This window comes from Bubalus bubalis, chromosome 21, assembly GCF_019923935.1.
Source record: "Bubalus bubalis isolate 160015118507 breed Murrah chromosome 21, NDDB_SH_1, whole genome shotgun sequence".
Taxonomy (NCBI): Eukaryota; Metazoa; Chordata; class Mammalia; order Artiodactyla; family Bovidae; genus Bubalus; species Bubalus bubalis.
In genome coordinates this window covers 56,736,731-56,762,622 of record NC_059177.1, presented here as the reverse complement: position 1 = coordinate 56,762,622, position 25,892 = coordinate 56,736,731, and the positions used below count along the sequence as shown (strand labels likewise).

Below are 25,892 nucleotides of genomic sequence, written 5' to 3'. Positions count from 1 at the left end.
CCAAACCCATGTCCATTGAGTCGGTGATGCCATACAACAATCTCATCTGGAGACCCCCACCCAAAAAAAATAGCATCAGTGCTTCCTTTTAGAACAAGACAGAAAAGCACATATATCATTTTAAAGAAGCTGAGCTTTGGACTGGTCGAGAGAGGAGATGGTGGGGAAGAGCCCCTTTCTTACTGAGCGTATGTTGGCTCGTTTTGTCACTCATAATTGGAAAAAGCTCTGTTGCCCTCCTTCTGCCTAGGTGTTCCCTGCATAACTTGGGTTCCAGTAAAAGCGCCGAATGCATGCAGTATAAGAAGTCCTCCCTTCACTCTATCTTTTCAATCACAAAGTATGTTGATTCACTAAAGTCCAGACTTTTTGCTGGCACCACCTTGACCTCCGCTGCCCTACCTTTGCCTCTCACGATCGCCTCCATAAAAGCCACAGGTGAGTCAGCTGAAATGGGAAGGAGTAAAGAGGTGTGTTTCTGGCTCCTCCACTCAAGACTCTGAGCAATGAAGGACTGCAAACAAAGTCTTTCAACCTGAAACTCTCAAGGGTAGGGTGTGGGAAAGTGTGCATGTTCGGCAGGTCGGACATGTGTACTTTCCTTCCATTTAATGATTAGAAAGGAATTAACTCTCCCTGCTGCACTGCAGTCCAGCTCTCACGCTCTCCTCATGGAAAATGCCACCGGGACAACACCAAGCTTCAAAACCCTTGTGTTTTCTGGCCGGGGATAAAGGGTTCCCTCTCTCCTACACTGATTTCCGCCCCCTCCTAGTTTCTCACTGTTCTGAAAATGTTTGTAATTTAATTGCTAAACATGAGAAACGTGATTAGTAATGTTTGGCTCCTCTGGTTGATTCTGTAGAAAGACTTTTTCACACGTTGACATCAAGCACCCACACACTCGTTGGGCAGTGGTCTGCTAACAGCCCAGAGCCTTGGTCTGCCTCCACGCCAGGCTGCACTGTCAGAGCCCGCTCCTTCCTGCTACACTCCAGCATTCCTCATAGCTGGAGGAAGTTATCTGCAGGCCAACTGAGAAGACAACATCGCTCCTCTCCTGCCTCCGTGGAATGTGCCCCGGTAAGAAATAAGAATTCTTCATTCAAAGCCTGGGGAGTCTGATGGTCTGCCTCTCATGAAGGGTCAGCACATATTTTTTCAGGAATCCTGAATTATTTTCCTTGATGTGAGAGCTTAAAAATCTAGAAAAACATTAGGAAATGTGATTTCTATCTACTTGGCAACGAGTGAGGGGATGGTGTTACATTTAAACACACACACACACACACACACAAAATACACTCTGTGGAGACAGGTCTTAACTTGTATGTTGGAACCCCTACTTAAATCTCAGGAGACAAAAGCAGAGAGACAGTATATCAGAGGGGTTTCAGCACGCGGACCCGAGTCAGGCTGCCCAGGTTCACGTCCTCGCTCCCTTCCTTACCGAGCAGGAGACTCCGAGCAAGTTGCTACATTTCTGTGTGCTGAGGCTCCCTCATCTGCAAACCAGGAACCAGAGTAGTCCCTACCTCATGGAGCCGTTATGAGGATTAAATTAATGTTCATAAAGCTGCACACAGCGTGCCTGGTACATATAGTAAGCTCTAGAGGTGTTTGTTAAATAAACGAAATAAAGATGCGTGTCACGGCCGTGTTAGTCAGATCAGGGTGCCGTGACTACACCACAGGACGGGTGGCTTAAACAACAGACATTTACCGTCTCACGGTTAGAGGCTGGAAGTCCAAGACCAAGATGGCCTCAGGGCTGGTTCCCCGTGAGGGCTGGCCATGATGGAAACATCTGTTCCAGGCCTCTCTTGTTGGCTTGTAAGTGGCTGACTTCTCCCTGAGTCTTCCCTCTTGTACATATCTGTGTCCACATTTACCTTTCTTCTAAAAAATATTTATGTATTTATCATCTACTTGTCTGCAAGTAAAAAATTTCGTTGCAGCACGTGAGATCTTCTTTGCATCACGTGGGGTATTTCGTTGCAGTGTAGGGACTCCCTAGTTGCAGCAGATGGGCTTAGTTGCTCCGTGCATGTGGTATCTTAGAGTTCCATGACCAGAGATTAAACCTGCGTCCCCTTCATTACATGGCAGATTCTTAAGCACTGGGCCACCAGGGAAGTCCCCAGACTTATACTTCTTTATAAGAACATCTGTGATACTGGATAAGGGCCCATCCTAATGACCTCATTTTAACTTAATCAGGTCCGTAGAGATGCTGTCATCAAATATGGGCACAATCTGAAGTGCTGTGGGTTAGAACTTCAACAGATGAACTGGGGGATGACACCCAAGTCAGCCTGTAGCAACAGCAGTTTCAATGGGGGTGCCTCGACTCCAGAGGCAGCCCTTGGAGTGGAAGCGGCCACGTGTAACAGCAGCTGCCAAATCACGTGGAAGGGTGGGTCTTTTATTTGCATGTTTTCCTTTAAGCCTGTTGTCTTCATCAATCAAACTCTTATTCAACACTATGCTTAAGCCTCTGCCTCTCCTCGAGACTTAATGAGTTCAATAAGCCCATACTAATTCTTCAGAGTAGCGCAGTTCTTAAATGTTGGTTGGCTTATTCAATCGGTCCAAAGTCCATTTTCGTGTCCTGTTGGATTCTCCCTAGTTCCAGGGTCCTTCACTAAAATCTGTCAGTATTTATTCGACTTTGATGGTGTGCTCATAATCCTTCTTCTTTCCATAAACTCAACATTTCTTATGAATAATTTAAAAATTTTGTTTCCAATTCTTCATGACATGCCTTCATGGGTGAAATACAGAATGCTCACGCCATGCATGCAATGACTATAGCTTATGAAAGACTGGATTTGTATTAATATCCACCAGGTCAGAAAATATCTCATGTTCTGAATGAGGAAGGAAAACCAGAGAAACATCACAGAGTCAATTGATTTTAGAAACAGTGGTGAAGATAAAAATCCAAGAATAACTTAGAATAAGTTGAAAGGAAATTGTGAAAAATTACTTCCCCAAACCTGGGATAAGGAGAAGGAGGCGGCAGAGGATGAGATAAGTTAGATAGCATCACCCAGCTCAATGGACATGAATTTGGGCAAACTCTGGAAGCTAGTGGAGGACAGAGGAGCCTGGTGCTTCAGTGTGCTGCTGCTGCTGCTAAGTCGCTTCAGTCATGTCCGACTCTGTGCAACCCCATGGATGGCAGCCCACCAGGTTCTCCGTCCCTGGGATTCTCCAGGCAAGAACACTGGAGTGGGTTGCCATTTCCTTCTCCAATGCATGAAAGTGAAAAGTCAAAGTGAAGTTGCTCAGTCGTGTCTGACTTAGCGACCCCATGGACTGCAGCCACCAGGCTCCTCTGTCCATGGGATTTTCCAGGCAAGAGTACTGGAGTGGGGTGCCATTGCCTTCTCCGGTGCTACAGTCTACGGGGTTGTAAAAAATTAGACACGACTTAGCGACTGAATAACAACAACAACAAACCTGGGATGCCGTTCACTAGGTTTTGAGCTTCTTAAGAGCAGTACCATTGTCTTATACTGCTCCCTCTCTCTCTCTTTTTAAGCCTCCATGGTGACTAACAGAATTCTGGACATATATAAGAGCTCAATGGATATTTGTGTATTAAAAGCCTTGATTGAGGCTAAGGTTTAAAAGAGACAATATTAGCATTTATCTGTAGGAAATTCATTACATGTTAAAGGCAGTACAAGTGGAAAATATATACAGACTCATAAAAGGAGTTCAGAAGCGGAGGCTTTTTTCTTAAGATATTGTTTACTCTAAGGGAAAAAAAAAATCCAAAACAAGTGAGGAACTATCTACTTGATTTAAGATAATAATTTAACCCTCCCACTTTAAACATAAGGAGAGAGAACAAGAAATTGTGCACCTTGGGAGGACATTCATCTAGACCAAATCCCTCAGTTTACAGACGTATAGAGGACTCAGCAATATTAACTTCTCCATGATCAGACAGTGAACTGGACACTAACCTGATTTCCATATGTTATGCTTCCTGCCTTTCTTCTGTTGATTTATTTAGTAAATAAATGATGCAAAATATACTCCAGTTTCCTGATGTGTACAATTAAGGAAGAGGCAAAGGAACTGCTGGAAACGGAAAGCATGTAAAATAGCCAAGAGGTGGAAGCACCCATCAACTGGTGAATGAATGGAGAGACCAAATGTGGTCCATACGCACGACGGAACATTATCTGTCCCGAAGAAGGGGGGTGATTCTGACACATGCTGCAACATGGACACTAAGTGAAGTGAAGTGAACTAGTCACAAAGCAGCGAAATCTGTAAGACTCCACTTATATGAGGTCCCTAGAGTCGTCAGAATCACAGAAACAGAAGGTAGCATGGTGGTTGCCAGGGACTAAGGGGAGGAGACGTAGGGTCTTGTTCTTTAACCGTCGCAGTTTCAGTTCTGCGAGATAAAGATGTTCTGGAAGTTGGTTGCACATCATTGTCAATATACGTAATGCTAGTGAACTGGATGCTTAGAAGTGGTTAAGAGGGTAAATTTTGAGTCGTAGGTTTTTTTTTTTTTAAACCACATTTAAAAGAAAAAAAAGCAAATAAAAAGGAAAGATGAGACAAACACAAAATGACAAGAGAGAAAAAGACGAAGAGGGTGCAATGCAAAAAAAAAAACAAAGATCATTACAGCATTTCCCAGCCACAGAGCTCCTCACCACCCACGCACTAGCCCCCAAGCCAGCCTGTCTTCTGATTCTTAGTTCTGCTTAACTGTGCTAACCAAGATCACTCTGCTATTCATACCAGCAATGCCTGCTCTGCTGGCAAACTTCTGATCCCAATTCCTACACACACACACACACACACACACACACACACACACACACACCATGGCAGGCCCAAACACACCTCCATTCTGCAGCCCTCTCCTCCCCAGAGCTGACTAAGTCACCAAGCTTAAAATCTTTGTCATCCTGTCTATCAAGGTGGCCGAGAGTCAGAACTAAACCAAACTGTGAGGATAAAATTCATTTCAGGATCCCCTTCCCCTCCCTCCTCTCCTTTATTTGGTTGCTCAGGGGCCCATGCAGCTCCCAGGCAGACAAGACGCTCTCACTGTGGTCAACCAGAGGTTCCTGGGTCAGTCCGCCCCTGTTTTGCATACCTTTTTCTCCACGGCCCATGCACCATCTCCCTCCCTCCATCTCTACCCCACCCCACATCTCACTCCCCACTAGGGTCACCATCACCTGTTCATGCTCTCCAAATTTGCTCTTAGGCAGTGATCATGCTAGAAATAGAACCAGACCATGAAAGTCATACTGTGGCAGTATGGAGAGATACTTTCACCACCAGACACATCGACAGCTGAGTGTCGTTTCTGCTTTGGCTCAGCCACTTCATTCTTTCTGGAGCTATTCGTAATCGCCCTCTGCTCTTCCCCAGTACCATACTGGACACCTTCTGACCTGGGGGCAGGGGGCTTATCTTCTGCTGTCATATATTTTTGCTTTTTCATACTATTCATGAGATTCTCACAGCAAGATTACTGGAGTGGTTTGCCATTCCCTCCTCCAGTCTCCAATGGATCTTCCTGACCCAGGATTTGAACCAGGGTCTCCTGCATTGCAGGTGGATTCTTGACCAACTGAGCTATCAGGGAAGCCTATCCAGTGGACCACGTTTTGTCAAAACTCTTCACTATGATCATCCATCTTGAGTGGCCCTGCACAGCATGGCTCATAGCTTCACTGAGCTGACGCGAGCCCCTTCACCATGACAAGACTATGATGCTTGAAGGGGGGTGAGATAATAGTGCATTTATATGTGATGATCTCTCGGGGTATTTGCTGTCTTTTAGGTTACGATTCAAATGTCCATGTCTTTAATGGTGGAACTTTAGCTATGAGAGACAGACCTTTGGGGGCATGATTTTAGGGTGTTTACTGATTTGGCTGTCTCAAAATTCCTATTTGTTCACATGGTCAATTCTGAAGAATCCTCACTGGGAGACTTTGAAGCAGTTAAAATATAATTCTTAAATTCCTGGTAAATAAAATTTCAGCCTCTTCCTCACACACTTCTTACAAACCCGCTCACTGCTTTTGCATAGGACCCAAATTCTTGTTTGAGCATCACCTTTTAAAATTTCCTGTTGGTTATGTTGGAGAAGCTAGCGAGCAGGGATATATGATAAAAAAAAATTCCTAAGGTAGAAGAGAAATGGTTACAGGTATTATGGAATTATCGTCTCCTTATTTCACTGGAGGCCAACTTGGCAGAAAGGATTTTTTTGAACTCTGTGTTTCTATTATGATGGGGTACATGTGGATTCTGGAGGTGAACCCCTTAAAAGAAACTCTTCTCTGAAAAGCATTTCAATGAATGTCACATATATCCTTCTAAATACCAGAAGGTCAGGCCCTGTGGTCGATACATGGCTGGCCTTATGACTGACGAGGAGAGTCCCTAGTCATTGTGAATGCAGTAATATGAAGATTTGTGATATAAATGTCACTTTTTCTAATTTTGCCAAACTGCACAGCATGTAGGATCTTAGTTCCCTGACCAGAGATCAAACCCCATGCCCCTTGCAGTGGAAGCATGGAGTCTTAACCACTGGACCACCAGGGAAGTCCCTACCTATATGTTTTTTGAATGCTAACTCATCTTTTATTCTCTAGTGAGACATCCACATATCTGCCTGTCATCCTAAATGAATGGCCTTTCTGTTCTCACTCACCGTGAGCTCTAAGAAGGAAAGATCAGATAATGTTCACTATTTTTAATTGCACTTGGCTTAAGAGTTCCCTCCTCCCATTTTTCCTTTTATTGCTCTTGAAGTGTCATGCCAAATAAAGCAAGACTGTCTGCCCTAGCATATTTAAAGCCACCCCCATGTTCCTAGAACCAGGATCAAGCAGGAGAAAGTTCAAAATGAGCATTCATTTTTGCAGGAAGGTAAGTAGAAATAAACTATTTCTCTAACACAGACTGCCATCAAGAAAGAAAAGTTTGTAATCACCAATAAACCAGTGAAGCCGCACCACCATCTGGCTATCATGGTGCCTTGTAGTTAGAATGGCTTCAAAAGGCAATCCTGTTCTATAAGAAGTGAAGTGAAAGTGTTAGTCACTAAGTCGTGTCCAACTCTTTGGGACCCCATGAACTCTAGCCCGCCAATCTCTTCTGTCCATGGGATTCTCTAGGCAAGAATACTGGAGCAGGTTGCCATTTCCTTCTCCAGGGGATCTTCCTAACCCAGGGACTGAACTCAGGTCTTCTGCATTGCAGGGAGCTTCTTTACCATCTGAACCACCAGGGAAGCCCCCTCTGTGGAGAGGGGTTGTGCTATTTGTGGGTAATCCAATAAAGGTTCCAGTAATTCTGCTTTTTTCTGCTCTCGTTTAGTTTTTTCCTTTGCTTATCATTTGGGATGATGACTCATATTTACTATTGGGCAGTTACCTTCGACTATTCAACTTTTATTTTAGACTTGTCTACACCCTTTCCAATGGCATAGAATTCCTTTTCCAGGGAACATGTTATGGCAAATCCTAAAGAAAATCCAGAAACCTGAATAAGTCTTATTTGTAAACCAGTTACCTCCTTTCATCTCCCAAAAAGGTGTTCATTTTTCTTTTAAACACATTTTTAAAAAAGAAAGAAATACCATAGTCTTCCCAAGGGCTAAAACCTTAGTTTGCCTCTGTTTCAAATATTTCTTTATCTCACTTGAATTCCAATATTTTTTGAACAAATTAAACAAAACCTGGTTATTAGGGGCCAGGAAAGAAAGGTGCCTCTCCTTGCTGTTATGGTTCAGTCAGTAAGTCGTGTCCAACTCTTTGCAACCCTGTAGACTGCAGCACGCCAGGCTTCCCTGTCCTTCCCTCTCCTAGGATCCTTCAAATGTTATTAAGTTTGGCTTGGGATGAGACCCTGGGCTTCCCTGGTGGCTCAGTGGTAAAGAATCTGCCCACAATGGAGGAGCCTCGGCGATGCAAATTTGATCCCTGGATCAGGAAGATCCCTGGAGGAGGGCATGGCAATCCATTCCCGTATTCTTGCCTGGAGAATTCCCTGGACAGAGGAGCCTGGCAGGTTACAGTCCATAGAGTCAGACAGACCGAAGTGACTTAGCATGCAGGGGTGGAACCCTAGAGCAATTTAATTAATTTTCTTTTGCTGAAACCAGTGTTTTGAAAAGAGGGGTAAAACAAAAAGATTTCCAAATGTCAGGCATTAGAATGTCAACGTTTGCACGATGTTTTATAATTGTCGTCATCATCACATTGAAAAATACTTATTAAGCTATTGAGTGTGTATGGGGTGCTGTGGTAAGCAGAGTATAAAGAGAACTATGTCGAGATAATTCCCATTTTTCTGGATGGAAAGGGAAGCTGAGACCACGACACAACATGAAGAATATAGATTGGTTCCAGTGGATAAGGCATTATGAAGATTAAAAAGAACAGGGTTTTGTTGTTGTTGTTGTTTGTTTTCACAGTTAAATTTGTTAAAAAGCAAAGCAACCATACAACATTATAGAAGCAGGAAAAATATTTAATTTTATAGATCAGAAAACCCTGCAAGAGAAAGGCAGAGCGACTTGCCCAAAGCTACAGAAAATTAAAGACACCCTCGGGATGACAACCTAGTCATCCAATTTTAAAAAATATTCATTTGGTTATGAATTTGGCTGTGTTGGGTCTTAGCTGCTGCATGCAGGATCTTCTTTGCATGGCACCATTTCCTTGTAGTGCATGGACTCTCTAGTTGTGGTGTGTGGTGCTCAGGTGTAGTTGCTCTGAGGCATGTGGGATCTTAGTTCCCTGACCAGGGATCAAACTCATGTCCCCTGCACTGCAAGACACATTCTTAACTTCTGGACCACCAGGAGAGTCCCTTATATCCAAATTTAATGTTCTTTTCATTGCACTGTTTTGCCACGATGTTCTCAGTAAGTTGTTTATAGATGTTATCTCAGCAAAGATTCAACACTTAAAGGTTAGAAGCTACAGGATTAGTTTATGAGAACCAGGAAAAGATCAGAGGCAAGCCAAGAGCATGTCTGGGAGATAGAAAAGTTATGAGAGTCAAGCAGGAACGCGAGAGATGCACACCCCTCTCACGCAGGACAGGAGCACCACAGCAGAGAGTGCAGCACTGGGGGATGTGACGCCTGGGCTCTGCCTCCTATTCGCTCCAGAACCCAGGATCAGGGACTTATCATTTTCCTTCCTTCCTGGAGAGGGCTTCCCTGAAGGCTCAGACAGTACAGAATCCACCCGCAGTGCAGGAGACCTGGGTTCAGTCCCTGGGTCAGGAAGATCCCTTAGAGAAGGAAATGGCAACCCACTCCAGTATTCTTGCCTGGAGAATCCCATGGACAGAGCAGCCTGGCGGGCTACCGTCCATGGGGTCACAAGAGTTGAACATGACTAAGTGACTGATACTCCTTGGTGGAGAAGGCAAATGAGTTGAACTGAATTCCCTCTGAGGTGTCCTTTCCTGCTCTCACGTGTTTCATTATGTGATGGGCTCCAAACCATAGGTAGTTCTGGAAAGAGAATCCGGTATTGTTATGGAAGAAGGGTAAGCTTCCCACAGGGTCACACGTGAAACGTTGTCATCCAGAGCCAAGAAGAAAGTTCTCTCTCACTAAAGACCTCAGAAACTCAGAAAACCAGGCAGCGCTTTCGTTTGTTTCCATCTCCATTACTACTTTATCACATAGGAGGATTTGGTTAGGGACTTTCTTTTCACTCTTTGTTAGAACTATGAGAGGTAGGCTTTTTTGTTGTTGGCTCTAGATCCATATCTATGTATGTACTCATATATATTAAAAGTTTTAGGAGTTACTGATAAACGGAAGCATTTCTTTGTTTCTTTCTGTCTTTTTCACTCATTTGTTTAAATTCTCTCCTCTCTCTTAAGTTCCAAATTTGGGGTAGTAGGTGAGTTTAGGAAAATGTTCCTCCAGGGACTGGGTGCTCCTCATTCTTGAATCTCCTGGGGAAATACTGTGGTCTGAGAGGATACTCATTCTTGCTCTGACTTCAGTTCAACACCTCAAAAGACAACTAGGTCACACCTGGTTTCTGTTATGTTTAAAAACTCGGCCACCAGGTTGCCCACTTGAGACCAAATTGATCACTAAAATAAACGTAACCAACCCGTCCTGACCCAGGTTTAGAAACCCCAGGGTACAAATCTGTCTTTTTTTTTTGATGTGCTAAACCACACAGTCAAACTTGTGCATATGATTATTAAAGAGTTGCAATCATAACTCATTTCAACAAAAAGCCAAGCTAACTTAAGACAGATTTAAATAAAGGCATGAGCTCTGCACAGCCCATTTCCTCAGGCCTGAGATCAAGAGCAGTGCACATCCAGCCATACCACCCAAGTATCAGGACACAACCTGCAAGTTTCTGTGAAATGTCTGTGTTTGGTGTTATGTCACTTGTTCTGTTTTATCTGGATGGTACTGAGTGTCTAGATGTTTGGAAACATCCAGATCATAGACCTGAAAACTTTCATTTTGACGGGCTATTTGGCATTATAACCAAGAAGCACTTCCAATCAATAACGTTGACATCAGCCTTTGATAAAGCATATGCTTTGTTTTATTTCAGATTGACACAAGAGAGTGAAAAAACCTCATAACCATAACATTTTAACTCAGCTTTGCATGTTGGCATCCACTTGCTATTAATACAAACTATAAAGCAGTTAAATGCCTCTTAAGTTTTTAGAACATTCTCACTCCTTGCCTGCTTGCTTGCCTGTCTTTTCTTTTTTTGCATTAAAAATTTGATCTTTGCCTTATTGGAACTATGAAGAAATCTAAATCTGAATAGCCCTTTTTATAATACACAGTCATTGTTTGTACTTGCAAAATTGGATTAAGAAATCACTGGTGTTCTTACACATGTCTTTTTGCCAAAGAAAATTCAGCGTATTTCTGCCTAGCCGTGAAATTTCCACCAACCAGAGTGAGTGATTTTGTACCACCCACACTCTTCTCCTTGGCGTCCCCACTTCCCTAGGGAAATATCAGCTTGAAACCCATAGAACATGTAGAAACTCCTCTTGTGCCCTGCTCTGTTACACCTGTCCTGCAGGTGAAATAATTTCCCAGCTTGTACCACATTATGAGGTCTAGTGCCTAATCTGTAAAAATCAAATAAACATTTCCTATGTTTCCACCTTTCCATCTTGTTCTTTATCCAAAATTAAAGACAACAACTTTCTCTTGATCAGAACTCCTCTCTCTGTACTTCTTTTTCTTACTCTTAGGTATCAAACTCCACTTGGGTGCTAATTACTCTCTTGAGCACAAGCATAGTTGGTTCATTGATAAAGGGACCAGAAGATATGGGTTCAGTCCCTGCGTCGGGAAGATTCCCCTGGAGAAGGGCTTGGCAACCCACTCCAGTATTCTTGCCTAGGGAACCCCATGGACAGAGGAGCCTGGTGGGTTACAGTTCATGGTGTTACAAAAGAGTCAGACACAACTTAGCCACTAACCAACAACAGAAACAACACAAATGATTAGAAGTTCTTCTTGAGTTTTGCCGCAAATTCTTGATTTATTCAAAACCCCAAACTTTTCTTTTCCTAAAACCAACACACACATACACACACACCCCACCCCACATTAATTGTTGTTGTCACGTTGCTCAGTTATGTCTTACTCTTTGCAACCCCGTGGACTGCCGCACACCAGGCAGGCTTCCCTGTCCTTCACCATCTCCCAGAGTTCGCTTTAACTCAAGTCTGTTGAGTCAGTGATGCCATCCAACCATCTTGTCCTCTATGGTCCCCTTTTCCTCCTGCCTTCAGTCTTTCCCAGCTTCAGCATCTTTTCCAATGAGTCAGCTCTTCGCATCAGGTGGCCAAAGTCTTGGAGCTTCAGCTTCAGCATCAGTCCTTCCAATGAATATTCAGGACTGATTTCCTTTAGGATTGACTGGTTTGATCTCCTTGGAGTCCAAAAGACTCTCAAGAGTCTTCTCCAACACCACAGTTCAAAACCATCAATTCTTCAATGCTCACCCTACGCCATGGTCCAACTCTCACACCCATAAATGACTACTGGAAAAACCATAGCTTTGACTAGAAGGACCTTTGTCAGCAAAGTAATGCCTCTGTTTTGTAAATATACTGTCTAAGTTTGTCATAGCTTTTCTTCCAAGGAACAAACATTTTTTAATTTCATGGCTGCAGTCACGATCTGCAGGAATTTTGGAGCTCCCCCAAAATAAAAAGTCTGTCACTGCTTCCATTGTTTCCCCATCTATTTGCCATGAAGTGATGGGACCAAATGCCATGATCTTCATTTTCTGAATGTTGAGTTTTAAACCAGCTTTTTCACTCTCCTCTCTCACCTTCATCAAGAGGCTCTTTAGTTCCTCTTTGCTTTCTGCCATAAAGTTGGCATCATCTGCCTATCTGAGGTCATCGATATTTCTCCTGCAATCTTGATTCCAGCTTGTGCTTCATCCAGTCTGGCATTTCACATGATGTACTCTGCATATAAGTTAAATAAACAGGGTGACAATATACAGCCTTGACGTACTTCTTTCCCAATTTGGAACCAGTCCATTTTTCCATGTCTGGTTCTGTTGCTTCTTGACCTGTTGTGATCCACACAGCCAAAGGTTTTAGCATAGTTAATAAAGCAGAAGTACATGTTTTTCTGGAATTCTCTTGCTTATTCTATGATCCAGTGGATTTTGGCAATTTGATCTCTGGTTCCTCTGCCTTTTCTAAATCCAGCTTGAACATCTGGAAGTTCTCGGTTCATGTACTGTTAAAGTCTCCCTTGGTGAATTTTGGGCATTACTTTGCTATTGTGTGAAATGAATGCAATTGTGCAGTAGTTTGAACATTCTTTGGCATTGCCTGTCTTTGTAATTGGAGTGAAAACTGACCTTTTTGAATGTGATCTTGACCCCACACTAATAGTTTTAAACAATTAATATGAGAATATACGTTTTATCATCGGTATAACAATCAAAACTTTTTACCTGGCAGCTCCTCTTGGCTTTACCTATATCCTAGTACTATCAAAAAGGGAAATGCAAAATAAATTTGTAATCATCATACTGAGCATAAATCTGGAGTTAAAAAAAATTTTTTTTTGTCTCAACAATTCAAGTATATAAGTGAAATAGCATTACAAAGATTACCACAAACAAACAACGCCTTCCCCAAACTACAGTTCACTTCCTCACACCACCGTCTCTGAATTCTGCTCCTCAGAACTTCTCAATCTTTCACCGCTTTCTTCTGCTATTTCTCTGTTTCTTCCAATATCTCCCCCTGTATTTCGAGATGATTTGCTTATACTGCTTTTTCTTTATCGGTCAGCTTGGGCATTATCTCACTTGCAACTATGGAGGCTGTGAATTTAGCATCTTACATCCTCACCCACCCATGTCCATCCCTTTCCTTCACTCCTTTTTTTCTTTTTTTTTATTTTTCTCAGTACAGTTTTCTCACAATATTTGGAAAGATGAACATTCTGTGTTTACATGTATTATTTCAATGTAAATATTGCTCACAAAATATTCCTTTTCTTGTACAAAGTTATTTTCCCCTAGAGTTAATAATTGTTGTTTCTTGCTTTTTTTTTTTTTTTTTAACTGCCACTCTTTCTTCCCAAACTCTGTAAAGAACTGTAGAATTCCTTTCAACACAGTCAGATCATCTATTGGTATTATTCTGGGGCATGGGGTGATATCTTTCTAGAATCTCTCCATCCTCCCCCTCCAGATAGAATTAGTGGTTCTTTTTGGTCTCCTGTGAACTTGCCAACCTTGCCGTCACCATTATCCTGACAACTGTCCTTCCTTTCCCAATGGCGCTTCCCAGTTTCCTGGATTTGTTGTCTTCCTTGTCATTGTTTCACTCCATTTCTTTGTTGGAGTTCAATCATCAAGTAACTTGCCAAGAAAAGGTGAGTGGGTGGCAGTTTTTAACAACTTTCTCTTTGTAAATAACTTCAAGATTACATGACTAAATTTTAATTTTCCCCATATTCTCCTATATGTAACATTTTGCCCCATTTGCACACACATACACATGTGTATGTGTATACATATAATAAAAATATTTTTTCTGAACCATTTAAAACTAAGTTCTGTACATAATGATCCTTTATCCCTAAAGACTTCAACTTATATTTCATAAGAATAAAGATACTATCTTGTATGTTTATAGCTCTGTTGTCAATTTTGGTGAATTTAACACTGACACAATACTTTTATCTGCCCTTCAATTTTGTCAGTTGATCCAAAGATGTGTTTTATATTATTTTTTCCCCTCCAGTACGGGATCCAGCCTAGGATCAGGCATTGTGTTCAGGAGTCAGGTTTCTTTAGTCTCCTTTAATCTGGAACTTTTCCGCAGCCAGTCTTTGTCATTTATGATGATTTGTTTGGGTGTGTGAACCCAGAGCCTCCTGTCTCACTCGAGTATACCCATTCAGCATTCCCTCCAGAGAGGGTCCTCCCGGCCCCAACCCAGGTAAATGCAAGATCCACCTTTCCCACCAGGGCTGCCCAAACTGGTCTGCTTTCCCCACCAGAATGATGTTGTTATTGAGAACCAGGGAAACAGGAAAAAAGGTACAGTCTCTATCCTCACGGAGAAGGCGATGGCACCCCACTCCAGTACTCTTGCCTGGCAAATCCCATGGGCAGAGGAACCTGGTGGGCTGCAGTCCATGGGGTCTCGAAGAGTCGGACACGACTGAGCGACTTCACTTTCACTTTCACTTCACTTTGGTTTTTTAAAGAATAAAGCCCCGCCCCCTTTCTTTTATTTTAAATAGAATGCTCCACATTTTGGTTTCCCCGTGTTTCTTCAGAGTGAGATTCAAGTTATGTGTCCCTGGTCAGAAGTACAACATAAGCCATACTGTGTTTTCCAAGTCCTCACATCTGGAGATGCCCAATGTCCATCTGCTTCTCTCGAACGATGTTAATTTTGGTCACCTGGTCTAGGTGCTATTCAATTTTTTCCCCACTGGATAGTTATTTTCTCCCCTGTGGTGAGACACCTGTGGGAAGACACTTTCAGGCCATGCTAATATCTTCTTCATCATTGAAATTTCCCGCTAGGTTTCGTAGTCATTGATGACTCTTGCTTGAAACAATCTTTAGCAATTGAGAATGATGATTTAACTCCTGCATTTACCCATCAGCGCTCAGCATTCTTCCAAAAGCAAGAGCACTCCCTTCTCTCCCCATCTGTCCATCCATCCTTCTGTCTACTCACCCACCCACCCTCTATCAATCTATCAGGCTGCAGTCCACGGGGTGGCGAAGAGTCAGACACAACTTAGTGACTGAACAACAATAACACTTAATCCTAATTCAAATGGAAATGGCTTCTGGATATGAGTTAGGTGCATGTAAGTTTGTTCTGTGATCAAGGAGAAAGACATGATCCTAAAAGATTAGTGTAAGGGAGAAATGTGATACAGCTGTTCAGGGAAGGGCACAAACAAACAAAAAAAACTATATTATATTTCTTTATATAATATGTAAAATTGTATTTCATAGGCATTGACCCATATAACTTTCATAGGACAGATTTAGAAAAACGGGACAACTTTAAGAAGACCTAGTAGCCTGATGTTAAGTTGATAGATTTTATTTCACCCTCCTTCATGAGGCTTCCCTGTTGGCTCAGATGGTAACGAATCTGCCTCAATGCAGGAGACTTGGGTTCGATCACTGGTAGGGGAAGATCCCCTGGAGAAGGAAATGGCAACCCACTCCAGGATTCTTGCCTGGGAAACCTGGCAGCTATAGTCCACGGGATTGCAAAGAGTCTGACACGACTGAGTGAATAACACTTTCACTTTCTCCTTCATGAAGTTAAGCTGCAGGGAGGATTGTTACTGTCCTATTGGAAACCTCTGGGGGTCATCTTGGTAGTTGCTGAAGAAAAAAACTATCTCATTTCAAAACATAAAAAAAAAAGAACACCCAGTAATGGAGATTATCATATGTATATGATACAAATGACCTACACTTCACCATTTAAAATGATAATTCAAATATAATATGGAATACAGGGATAAATGTAATATAAAATTAAATCAGAAAACTACTTTATTTTTGCATATTCAATGACTAAGGTCCAACACCTATTATGTGCCAGGCACAATATTAGATGCTTGCTTCCTAGATTCTCTTGCTACGTTTTCATGAATATCCTCATCAGAAGAAAATGTGTTTTTGAGAGAAATGCAGACAAACCCAAGTTACAATGATGAAATAGGGAAACAGTGGTTGACTCTACACAGTTTAAAAAAAACAAGATTGGAGAGTGACAAAATATAATCTGTCTCGAGTGCAGTTTGACCTATCTCAGAGGGATTAACTCAATAAAATATTGCCTAAGCATCTAGGAAGACTATATTTTATAATCCTGTGACTAACTTGAAATTAAGCAATCTCATGGAATCAAGTTTATTTATAAATATTCATGTGTGTGTGTGTGTAACTACAGCAAATTTTCATGTAAAGTTTGTCTTCACAGGAACATAATGTAGGAAAAGGAAGACCCATAGTATGGTCCACTAGATTCACAGTAAGAAAGTCCATATATTGTTTAGGATTTTCAACTTTATACTCCATTAAAACTTACAGAGTTTTAGTTGAATTATGTGATAGAGTAAGAAAGGGATATTTTTCCTACACAATGTCTTTATAGAATTTGTTGCTGGTGAGGGGTAGAGGGAAGGGGGACTGGAACCCTCTGCTATGTATTGTTGAATTTAAAAGGAGCTCATCTATGGCTGATTCATGTTGATGTTAGGCAGAAACCAATACAATTCTGTAAAGCAATTATCCTTCTATTAAAAATTGAGTAAATTTGAAATGTAAAAAAAAGGAGGTCATGATATGTACCATCATATCCACTCTGTGTTTAAAGTGAGGGCAATATTTATGTATTTATAGAGAGGGTCTACAAGTTTTTACATGGTTAAAAGAGTTTATATCAAATTTGCAGCCTACGTCAGGCCAGCTGGTGACCATTGTAGTTCCTGACATTACAAGCCTAGTCAAGGCTTGTGGTCAAGATATCATGTGGGTCAAGATAGATGCTAATATGCTTCTGTTGGGAGTGAAATTTGGTACAGCCATGCAAAGCATTCTAGAGCTTCACATCAGAAAAATACAAAATAAAACAGTGCACATCAGGTTGGCAGCAATTTTAAAATCTGACCATACTAAGTGTTGGCAAGTAGGTGGGAAATTTGATACTGTGTATGCTTGATAGATACGGTGTAACTCCAGAGGATCATTTTCAAGAGCACTGTGTGAACTCAGTCGCTCAGTCCTGTCTGACTCTTTGTGACCCCATGGACTGTAGCCCACCAGGCTCCTTGGTCCCTGGGATTCTACAGATGAGAATACTGGAATGGGTTGCTATTCCCTTTTCCAGGGGATCTTCCAAACCCAGGGATCGAACCTGTGGCTCCTGAGTCTCCTGCTTTGGTAGACGGATTCTTTACCACTAGTACCACCTGGGAAGCACATGAAGAGCATTGGCAATGGCTAGTAAAGTTGAAAATAAGCTTTCTCTGTGACTCAGATACTGCAGCTTTTCATTTCAATGGGCTTCTCTTGTCATTCAGCTGGTAAAGAATCCTCCTGCAATGCAGGAGACCTGGGTTAGATCCCTGGATTGGGAAGATCTCCTAGAGAAGGAAAAGTTTACTCATTCCAGTATTGCAGCCTGGAGAATCCCATGGACTCTCCATGGGACTGCAAAGAGTCCATGGGGTTGCAAAGAGTCCGACATGACTGAGCGACTTTCACTTTCACTTCATTTCAATTCCTGGTTGAGTACTTATATCATCAAGTATATTTTCTAGAAATGTTTTATCTCCAGAATCTTTGCCTGTCTGAGGCTATCTATTGCCTGTATGTTTCTTGTGCTTATCTGTTGCCTGATGACACTTGGGTATAGAATTTTTCAGTGAAAAATCCCTTATCACTCAAGACATTTAGATGTTGCTTCACTGTTTTCAGATGAATGTTCCTGTAAAGAAGGCTGAAGGCAGCCTGATTCCTTTTCCTTATGTAAGTGGTTTGACCCCTTGTGCAGGAGACCTGAAAGAACTTTTCTCTGTCTTCAGCACCCCACCAGTATTCTTCTTGGTGTTATTTTCTATTTTTTCCCTGAATCCCTTTGATATGCAAATTAAACTAATCATTTAAGAAATGTTTCTGTCCATCACTGAATATATCTTTGACATGGTTTTCCACATGTTCATTCCTTGCCTTTTAATTTTTAAAACATCTCTTTGTTCTGGAACTGTGTTGCTTAGTCCTCTGTTCCTTTTCTTGACAAGTTCGTTTTGGACCTTATTGTGTAATTTTGTTGTTTCATTTTCTTCTTCACTTTCTCAAGAGTGTGACGAATACAATATTTAAGCATTTCTTCTCTTTCCAGGGTAAGTTTTCTTCCAATTTGGATTCTTTGCTATGTTTGTAAATTCTCCTTAATTCCAAACCTTACTTATCTGAGTAATATTTGAATCCGACCCTCAGAACATGAGTTTAAGGACTCATGTTAGTGGATGTGGTTATGGTCTGTCCTGTGGGAGTAGGAAGGGGCTTGAGAGGGTTGGGACTTGGAACAGATGAAGTCTTGGAACTGTACCCCCACCCTTCCTAATGAGTCTTGTATAAAGAGGTCATTTGCTTGAGTTTTGGGGAGATGTGTTGTCCTTATACTCAAATAGCTAAGGCAGTGAGGTTCTCTTGAGTTTCAGTGATGTTTCCCTGTTCTAGGGTCATCAAACTCGTGTATTTAGAATGAAAACACTGGCCGTTTTCCACTTGGAGTCTGGTGTACCCTAATGTTCCTTCCTCCCACCCACTATCCAGAGACTTTATTGGCTACTTAGAACAAAACAAAAATATCTCTTTCACTGGTAAATCCTATGAGGACCTTTAAATTAGATTCACGAACTATTTATCTAAGGTCATACGGAGGAGCTGTGAGTCAGAAGTTCTCTACATTTTGTCATCTGTATCTCCAATCTCCATAGTGAGGTTTTCCAGGATTTTCTCTGACTACTGATCACCCCACTGCACTTCTCTCAGTTGAGAGTCTATTCCCTGTATTCTCCTTTTAACTCGACAAAAGGTGTGTTGTATCTGATGCTATTTCTTGAATTTTGTAGCATAAGACGGAGACACTTGCATGGGGATCTCCTTGCAGTCCAAGGGGCTCTCAAGAGTCTTCTCCAACACCACAGTTCCAAAGCATCAATTCTTCGGCGCTTAGCCTTCTTCACAGTCCAACTCTCACATCCATACATGACCACAGGAAAAACCATAGCCTTGACTAGACAGACCTTTGTTGGTAAAGTAATGTCTCTGCTTTTGAATATGCTATCTAGGTTGGTCATAACTTTCCTTCCAAGGAGTAAGCACTTTCACTTCATTTCGTACATTTGGCTTAACTTAGGAGGAGAATCTTCTCTTGTGATCTTGCATTTTAATTACCATCTAAAAGTCTTTGCAAGTTCATATTGTGTATATATCTTCCCTGTTGTGAATATTATTCAGTTAAGTATAGAAGATTATTTGCATTGAAATTCTCTATGGCAGATCAGGTCTTCAAAGTTTTATTTGAGTGTTTCCTTCTTTAAAAAATCTTTTGTGATCATCATTGCTATTTTTACACATTTATTCCTACAAGCAGCCTACAGACCAGAAGAAGATGGAAGAAAGGGTCTTTTGAGCAAAATACATTTGACTATTTTTAAGTCTTGAGGAAAGGAGTTAACAGTAACAGCATACTTAGAGCAGGTAATTTTGTTTAGTTTCGTGAGTAGCATTATCTTAAAGGTTCTCTATCTACTATGAGTTTACCTTTAATATAAATAAGTAGAGTATGAAGGAAAATGAAGTTTAATAACTTCCAAGATATTAATAAATTGGGTTTTCACAGAATGATTTTTGTCAGATTTTTTTAAACAAGTATATCTTCTACTTAGATTAACCCAATATATGCCATACATTAAAAGGTCATCTGGGCATTTATATTAATAGTCTAATACCAAAATGTCTATAGGAAAATTTTAAACTGGCATTAACAAGCCATTGAAGAGAAAAAATTACAAATAGCCATTAAAAACGGTCACCTTCAGTTCAGTTCAGTTGCTCAGTCGTGTCCAACTATTTGGTGACCCCATGAATCGCAGCACGCCAGGCTTCCCTGTCCATCACCAACTCCCGGAGTTCACCCAAACTCATGTCCATCGAGTCGGTGATGCCATCCAGCCATCCCATCCTCTGTCGTCCCCTTCTCCTCCTGCCTCCAATCCCTCCCAGCATCAGGGTCTTTTCCAATGAGTCAACTCTTTGCATCAGGTGGCCAAAGTATTGGAGTTTCAGCCTCAACATCAGTCCTTCCAATGAACACCCAGGGCTGATCTCCTTTAGAATGGACTGGTTGGATCTCCTTGCAGTCCAAGGGACTCTCAAGAGTCTTCTCCAACACCACAGTTCAAAAGCATCAATTCTTCGGTGCTTAGCCTTCTTCACAGTCCAACTCTCACATCCATACATGACCACAGGAAAAACCATAGCCTTGACTAGACAGACCTTTGTTGGTAAAGTAATGTCTCTGCTTTTGAATATGCTATCTAGGTTGGTCATAACTTTCCTTCCAAGGAGTAAGCATCTTTTAATTTCATGGCTGCAGTCACCATCTGCAGTGATTTTGGAGCCCCCAAAAATAAAGTCTGACACTGTTTCCACTGTTTCCCCATCTATTTCCCATGAAGTGATGGGACCGGATGCCATGATTTTTGTTTTCTGAATGTTGAGCTTTAAGCCAACTTTTTCACTCTCCACTTTCACTTTCATCAAGAGGCTTTTGAGTTCCTCTTCACTTTCTGCCATAAGGGTGGTGTCATCTGCATATCTGAGGTGATTGATATTTCTCCCGACAATCTTGATTCCAGCTTGTGCTTCTTCCAGCCCAGCGTTTCTCATGATGGACTCTGCATATAAGTTAAATAAGCAGGGTGACAAAATACAGCCTTGACGTACTCCTTTTCCTATTTGGAACCAGTCTGTTGTTCCATGTCCAGTTCTAACTGTTGCTTCCTGAGCTGCATATAGGTTTCTCAAGAGGCAGGTCAGGTGGTCTGGTATTCCCTTATCAAATACATTCAAATTAAAATAAGATACCTTATTTGCTCATCAAATTCACAAAGATAAAGATTTTATTCTAAGCGTGAGAAGAGTGTAATGAGATACTCTGATATGAATAAAAATGAATAAATCTTGATGGAAATGTAATTTGAAAATTCTTGGAAAGAAATATGTGAGAATTTAGCATTCTCATCTAGACATTCAGTTGCGAGGACACCATCCCAAGGAAATGACAGGAGAGAATATAAGTATTTAGGTACAAGAACATTTATTGCATTATTACTAATAAGAAGGAAAAAACTGAACACAACCTAATGTCAAGTACTAGGAAAATGCGTAAATAAATTTTACTACTTTTAGATATAATATCACGTAATCATTAAAATTGTATTCTGGAAGAATTTTGGAAGAGTACAAGGCATAACATTGAATGAAAGAAGCAGACCATTCTACTTATGTTAAATCATGACATATTATTCACATTAAATGAATTGGGAAAGAAACATACCAGAATATCCTCAGTCAAACTATCTGGGTAAGGGAGGACAAGCTATATATTTTTTTTTAATTTAAATTTGGTTATATTTTCCAAATGTTCTTCAGGGAGCACACATTCTTTTATAATAAAGTAGATTTTAAAATACGTATTGTATATGCAATATATAATATCTATATATCGACAATGTGTCTCTGGCAGGACAGGGACAGATACATCCTTAAAAAGAACATCTCAGGGCTTTTACAGTATGTTCCCTACTTCCTCTACTAATTTTATTGTTTGCCCTTCATAGATCTTTCCCTTCATTTCAGTCATGCTGAGAGCTCTTGCCTAATCTCGCTGAACGTGCCATGTTTATCTATGGATGCTGTGTTTTTGTGTGGGTTTTTTTTTGTTGTTGTTGTCATTTTTCCTGTATGCCCTGGGCTTGATTTCAGGAGCAAAGACATTCATTCCTTTGCAAAATGGCTTGTAAGGACAAGACAGGGCCTAAGGTGGAGAGGATCTAGGGGCATTGGGCAAAACATGAAGACAGGAACTCAGGTAGAAGGGAATATGGAGGAACTCCAGCTATCAGAATCAGGACACCAAGAAACACATTAAATTAGTAACTAGAACTACTTGATGTTGAGCTGTCTGCAGAGATTCCCTGGTGGCTCAGTGGTACAGAACCCACCTGCCAATGCAGGAGACATGGGTTCTATCCCTGAGTGGGGAAGATCCCCTGGAGAAGGAAATGGCAACCTACTCCAGTATTCTTGCCTGGGAAATCCCATGGACAGAGGAGCCTGATGGGCTACAGTCCATGGGGCCGTAAAAGAGTCTGACATGACCGAGTGACTCAACAACAACAACCTGTGGTGCTGGTTTAAAAACCCTTCAATTCCCACACTCAAGGATATGGGAGATGGCCATATTCAAAATCAAATTCTAAAGCTAAATTTAAAATGACTTGCAGTTAGGAAATTCCTGGTGGTCCAGTGGTTAGGACTTGGCACTTTCACTGCTAGGGTCTGGGAACTAAGTTAGGGAACTAAGATCCTCCTGCAAGGCCAGAAAAAAAGAAAGACTCAAAATTATTATTATCATCATTTATTTTCATGAGAAGGCATGATGGAGAATTCAGTATACCCCTAATCCTTACCTCATGCAAAGAGTTGACTCATTGGAAAAGACTCTGATGCTAGGAGGGATTGGGGGCAGGAGGAGAAGGGGACGACAGAGGATGAGATGGCTGGATGGCATCACCGACTTGATGGACGTGAGTCTGAGTGAACTCTGGGAGTTGGTGATGGACAGGGAGGCCTGGCGTGCTGCGATTCATGGGGTCGAAAAGAGTTGGACATGACTGAGCAACTGAACTGAACTGAACTGAACTGATCCTTACTGAATAATCATCTAGTTCAACCTCTGGCAAGCTTCATCTAAATATGAGCCTCCCAACCTCTCTCATATTGTGGGGCACATGGAAAATGGTGAGGAGGGCATGGCAACCCACTCCAGTGTTCTTGCCTGGAGAATTCCACAGACAGAGGAGCCTGGTGGGCTACAGTGCATGGCGTTGCAAAGAATTGGGCACTACTGAGCAACTTTCACTACACTTCACTTCAGGGCTGAATCCAAGAGGACACTTGAGAATGAAAACGGTTGGCCAGCCTTGGGTCTCTGTGGGCCCCAGGGCCTGCCCAGCTCCCCCCAGGGCTGAAATGATCGCTATCTCTGCACACCCGAAACACATTCCCTGCACACCAGCTCTGATCTACATCGCTTAGCCAGAGGTCCATCTCTTCTGTTTAGAAATGCCCCCAGGAGAAGAGATCCTACCCCTCTTCCAGAGGTAAATTTTTCCTTTTGGCTATTCCTCAGATTTCCCTATTTGAACAGCAGTCAGAGATCCCTTAATTCAAATCCCGTGCTCCTCTGGGCCTCCACATCATTGACGGGCCTTATTTTAGGTGTACACTCATCAGTGCATTCTTTAAAGAAGCCGTTTCCTATCTTGCTTTCTTTTGCAAACCACCCTCTGTAAGGCATACCTCACTCAGTGACCAAGCTCTGACCCATCCTTTCACAGATTGCTTAATAAATATCTTTACTATCGGGGTGAGCAAAACTCTACAAGCAGATACTGAAGTAAATCAGTTAGCCATCAGCCGACAGGTAATGTTTCTCAGGTTTGGTGTGGTCTTTGGGGAGAGAACAAGGAACAAAAAGAAGAGAAGATGTGATGGGCTTGTGTAGACCACTATCTTCTGGTGTTTTCCCATTCATTAGAAACAGACTCATTTCCCTGTTTCTTATTCTCTGCTAAAGGACTAGGCTGAAATTGTCCTGCCCAACTCTGCTGACCGTGTTTCAAAGGAACAATGGGTATGGTCAAAGGCATTACATAGAAGCACTCATAGCTTATTTTTTAAGGGAATAATTTAAATAATATCTATTACAAACTGCTTGGGTTTAATTTCTTTCCACCGGGGCCAGGAGAATGACCAAATAGGCTTTGACTTTTTAAACATGCCAGTCAATAACTAAACTAGTTCCTACCATGATTGGTTGGTGGGAAGTGGTATGCTAGACTCTAGATTCATTGTTTTTTTCTGTCACTCTGCTCCCCCAGTGTAGGAATGTCTGTGTATAATATCTGTATAATCACGTCTTCTTGCCTTCTACCAAATGCTTCCTTCAGATGATATGTGCACCCCTTACACTCGGAAGTTTAGCTGCTGACCCTTCCTTAGCTTCTATTTTCTTTATAAATAATACTTAATCCTAATAGTAATAGTGCCCACCTTAGAAGAGTTTCAAAAAGGGGATTTGGGCAAACAACTTACTCTATGGACCCTGAGGAACATCTAGACCTAGGATACTCAGAGCTTCCTCATCATAACTTTTCAACAGAAACAAGTGTTAAGTGGGATCTGTTTTTTTTTTTTTTTTTTCCTCCCCAAGGCATATAAACCGTGTTATTTGCCATAGGTTTATAGAACGGGATGTGTAGGCCGGCTTTTATGAAGCTGTTTTCGTTCATCTTAGTCAACATGCTTGCAATCTGGGTACTTGCCAACAGGTTAGAGGTGGAGCCTCATGTTATGGCTTTATACAGCACTTGGCTAGGTCTTCCTAGCCCTGTGGATAACTAAGAGCAGGGGCAGCACACTGCCTAGTCGGCCTTGTTCTTCTTATTGTAAAAATAGCTCAGCGATACCCAGCAACTCTACTGCCAAGGTGTAGCCAAGAGAAATCAGAACATATGTCTACATAAAAACTTGGGTATGATGTTCATATCAACATTATTCATAGTACCCAAAAAAGGAAAGCAATCCAAATGTCCATCAACTGACGGATGGGTCAACAAAGTATGGTGAGTCCATACAATAGACTACTACTCAGCAATGAAGGGCAACACAGTACTTATACGTACTACACAGACATGCTCCAAAACATGCCCAGTGAAAGAAGATAGTCACAAAGTGCCGTGGTTCCATTTGTATGAAATGCCCAGAATAGGCAAATCCATAGAGACAGAAAGTAGATTAGGTTGACATGGCCTTGGGGAGGGAAGGAGAGAAAAAGGGGAATGGCCGTTGGTGGGTATGAGTTTCTCTATGGGGTGGTGGAAATGTTTTCAAATTGGTCATGGTGGTGAGGTTTTCGCAACTCTGTAAACATACTGAGAGCTACTGAATTGTGCACTTTAAATAGATGAATCATATGGCATATGAATTATGTGTCCATAAAACTGTTATTAGAATAATAGCTCAGTTATAACTCTCCACCCCTTAAGTATGGGCTGGGAATAGTGACTTCCTTCCAAAGAGGACAGTATAGAAAGAGGGGAAAAAGAGTCACTTCACAGTGGAGAAACCCAACAAACACTACCTTAGCCTGGGGTCGGGGTTGACCTGATACGGTGAGAACGGCAAAAGGTAAACCTCTGTGGTCTGCTCCCCCAGCTCCATAGTCCGAGGCTACACAGGAGAAAAGCATCAAACAAATACCAACCGAGGGACCTTCTGCAGAACACCCAGTCAGCACTCCTCGAAACTGTAGAAGTCACTGCAAACAAGGAAAGCGTGAGACACTGTGACAGCCAAGCGAAGGCCAAGGAGGCGTGATGACCAAGTGTAACACGGCGTCCCGGATGGGACACTGGGGCAGAGAGAGGCCATCCAGTAAAAACCAAGGCAATGTGAATAAAGCATGAGCTTGGATGATAA

At 41.8% G+C, this 25,892-nt stretch overlaps 1 protein-coding gene across 2 annotated transcripts; it reads left to right on the top strand.

Annotated features, from left to right (window-relative positions):
- The first annotated feature begins 35 nt into the window (after positions 1 to 35).
- On the top strand, positions 36 to 25,892 carry LOC112581204. 2 transcript variants are annotated; one of them, XM_025272547.2, is made up of 3 exons: positions 36 to 438; positions 866 to 1,083; positions 25,629 to 25,892. In XM_025272547.2, exons 1-3 carry the CDS (start codon positions 294 to 296, stop codon positions 25,788 to 25,790), a joined length of 525 nt encoding a protein of 174 aa, XP_025128332.1. In that variant the 5' UTR covers positions 36 to 293; the 3' UTR covers positions 25,791 to 25,892. The 2 variants fall into 2 exon arrangements, with proteins under 2 accessions (XP_025128332.1, XP_025128331.1); XM_025272546.2 differs by lacking the exon at positions 25,629 to 25,892 and adding an exon at positions 2,221 to 3,081.

What these genes read in the sequence shown, in the direction of transcription:
- LOC112581204 (XM_025272546.2), top strand. Translation starts at nt 294, where the DNA reads ATGCAGTATAAGAAGTCCTCCCTTCACTCTATCTTTTCAATCACAAAG. An exon ending in CGCCTCCATAAAAGCCACAG is followed by an intron (nt 439 to 865) that starts GTGAGTCAGCTG and finishes TTGATTCTGTAG; the next exon opens with AAAGACTTTTTCACACGTTG. An exon ending in CCTCCGTGGAATGTGCCCCG is followed by an intron (nt 1,084 to 2,220) that starts GTAAGAAATAAG and finishes TAACTTAATCAG; the next exon opens with GTCCGTAGAGATGCTGTCAT.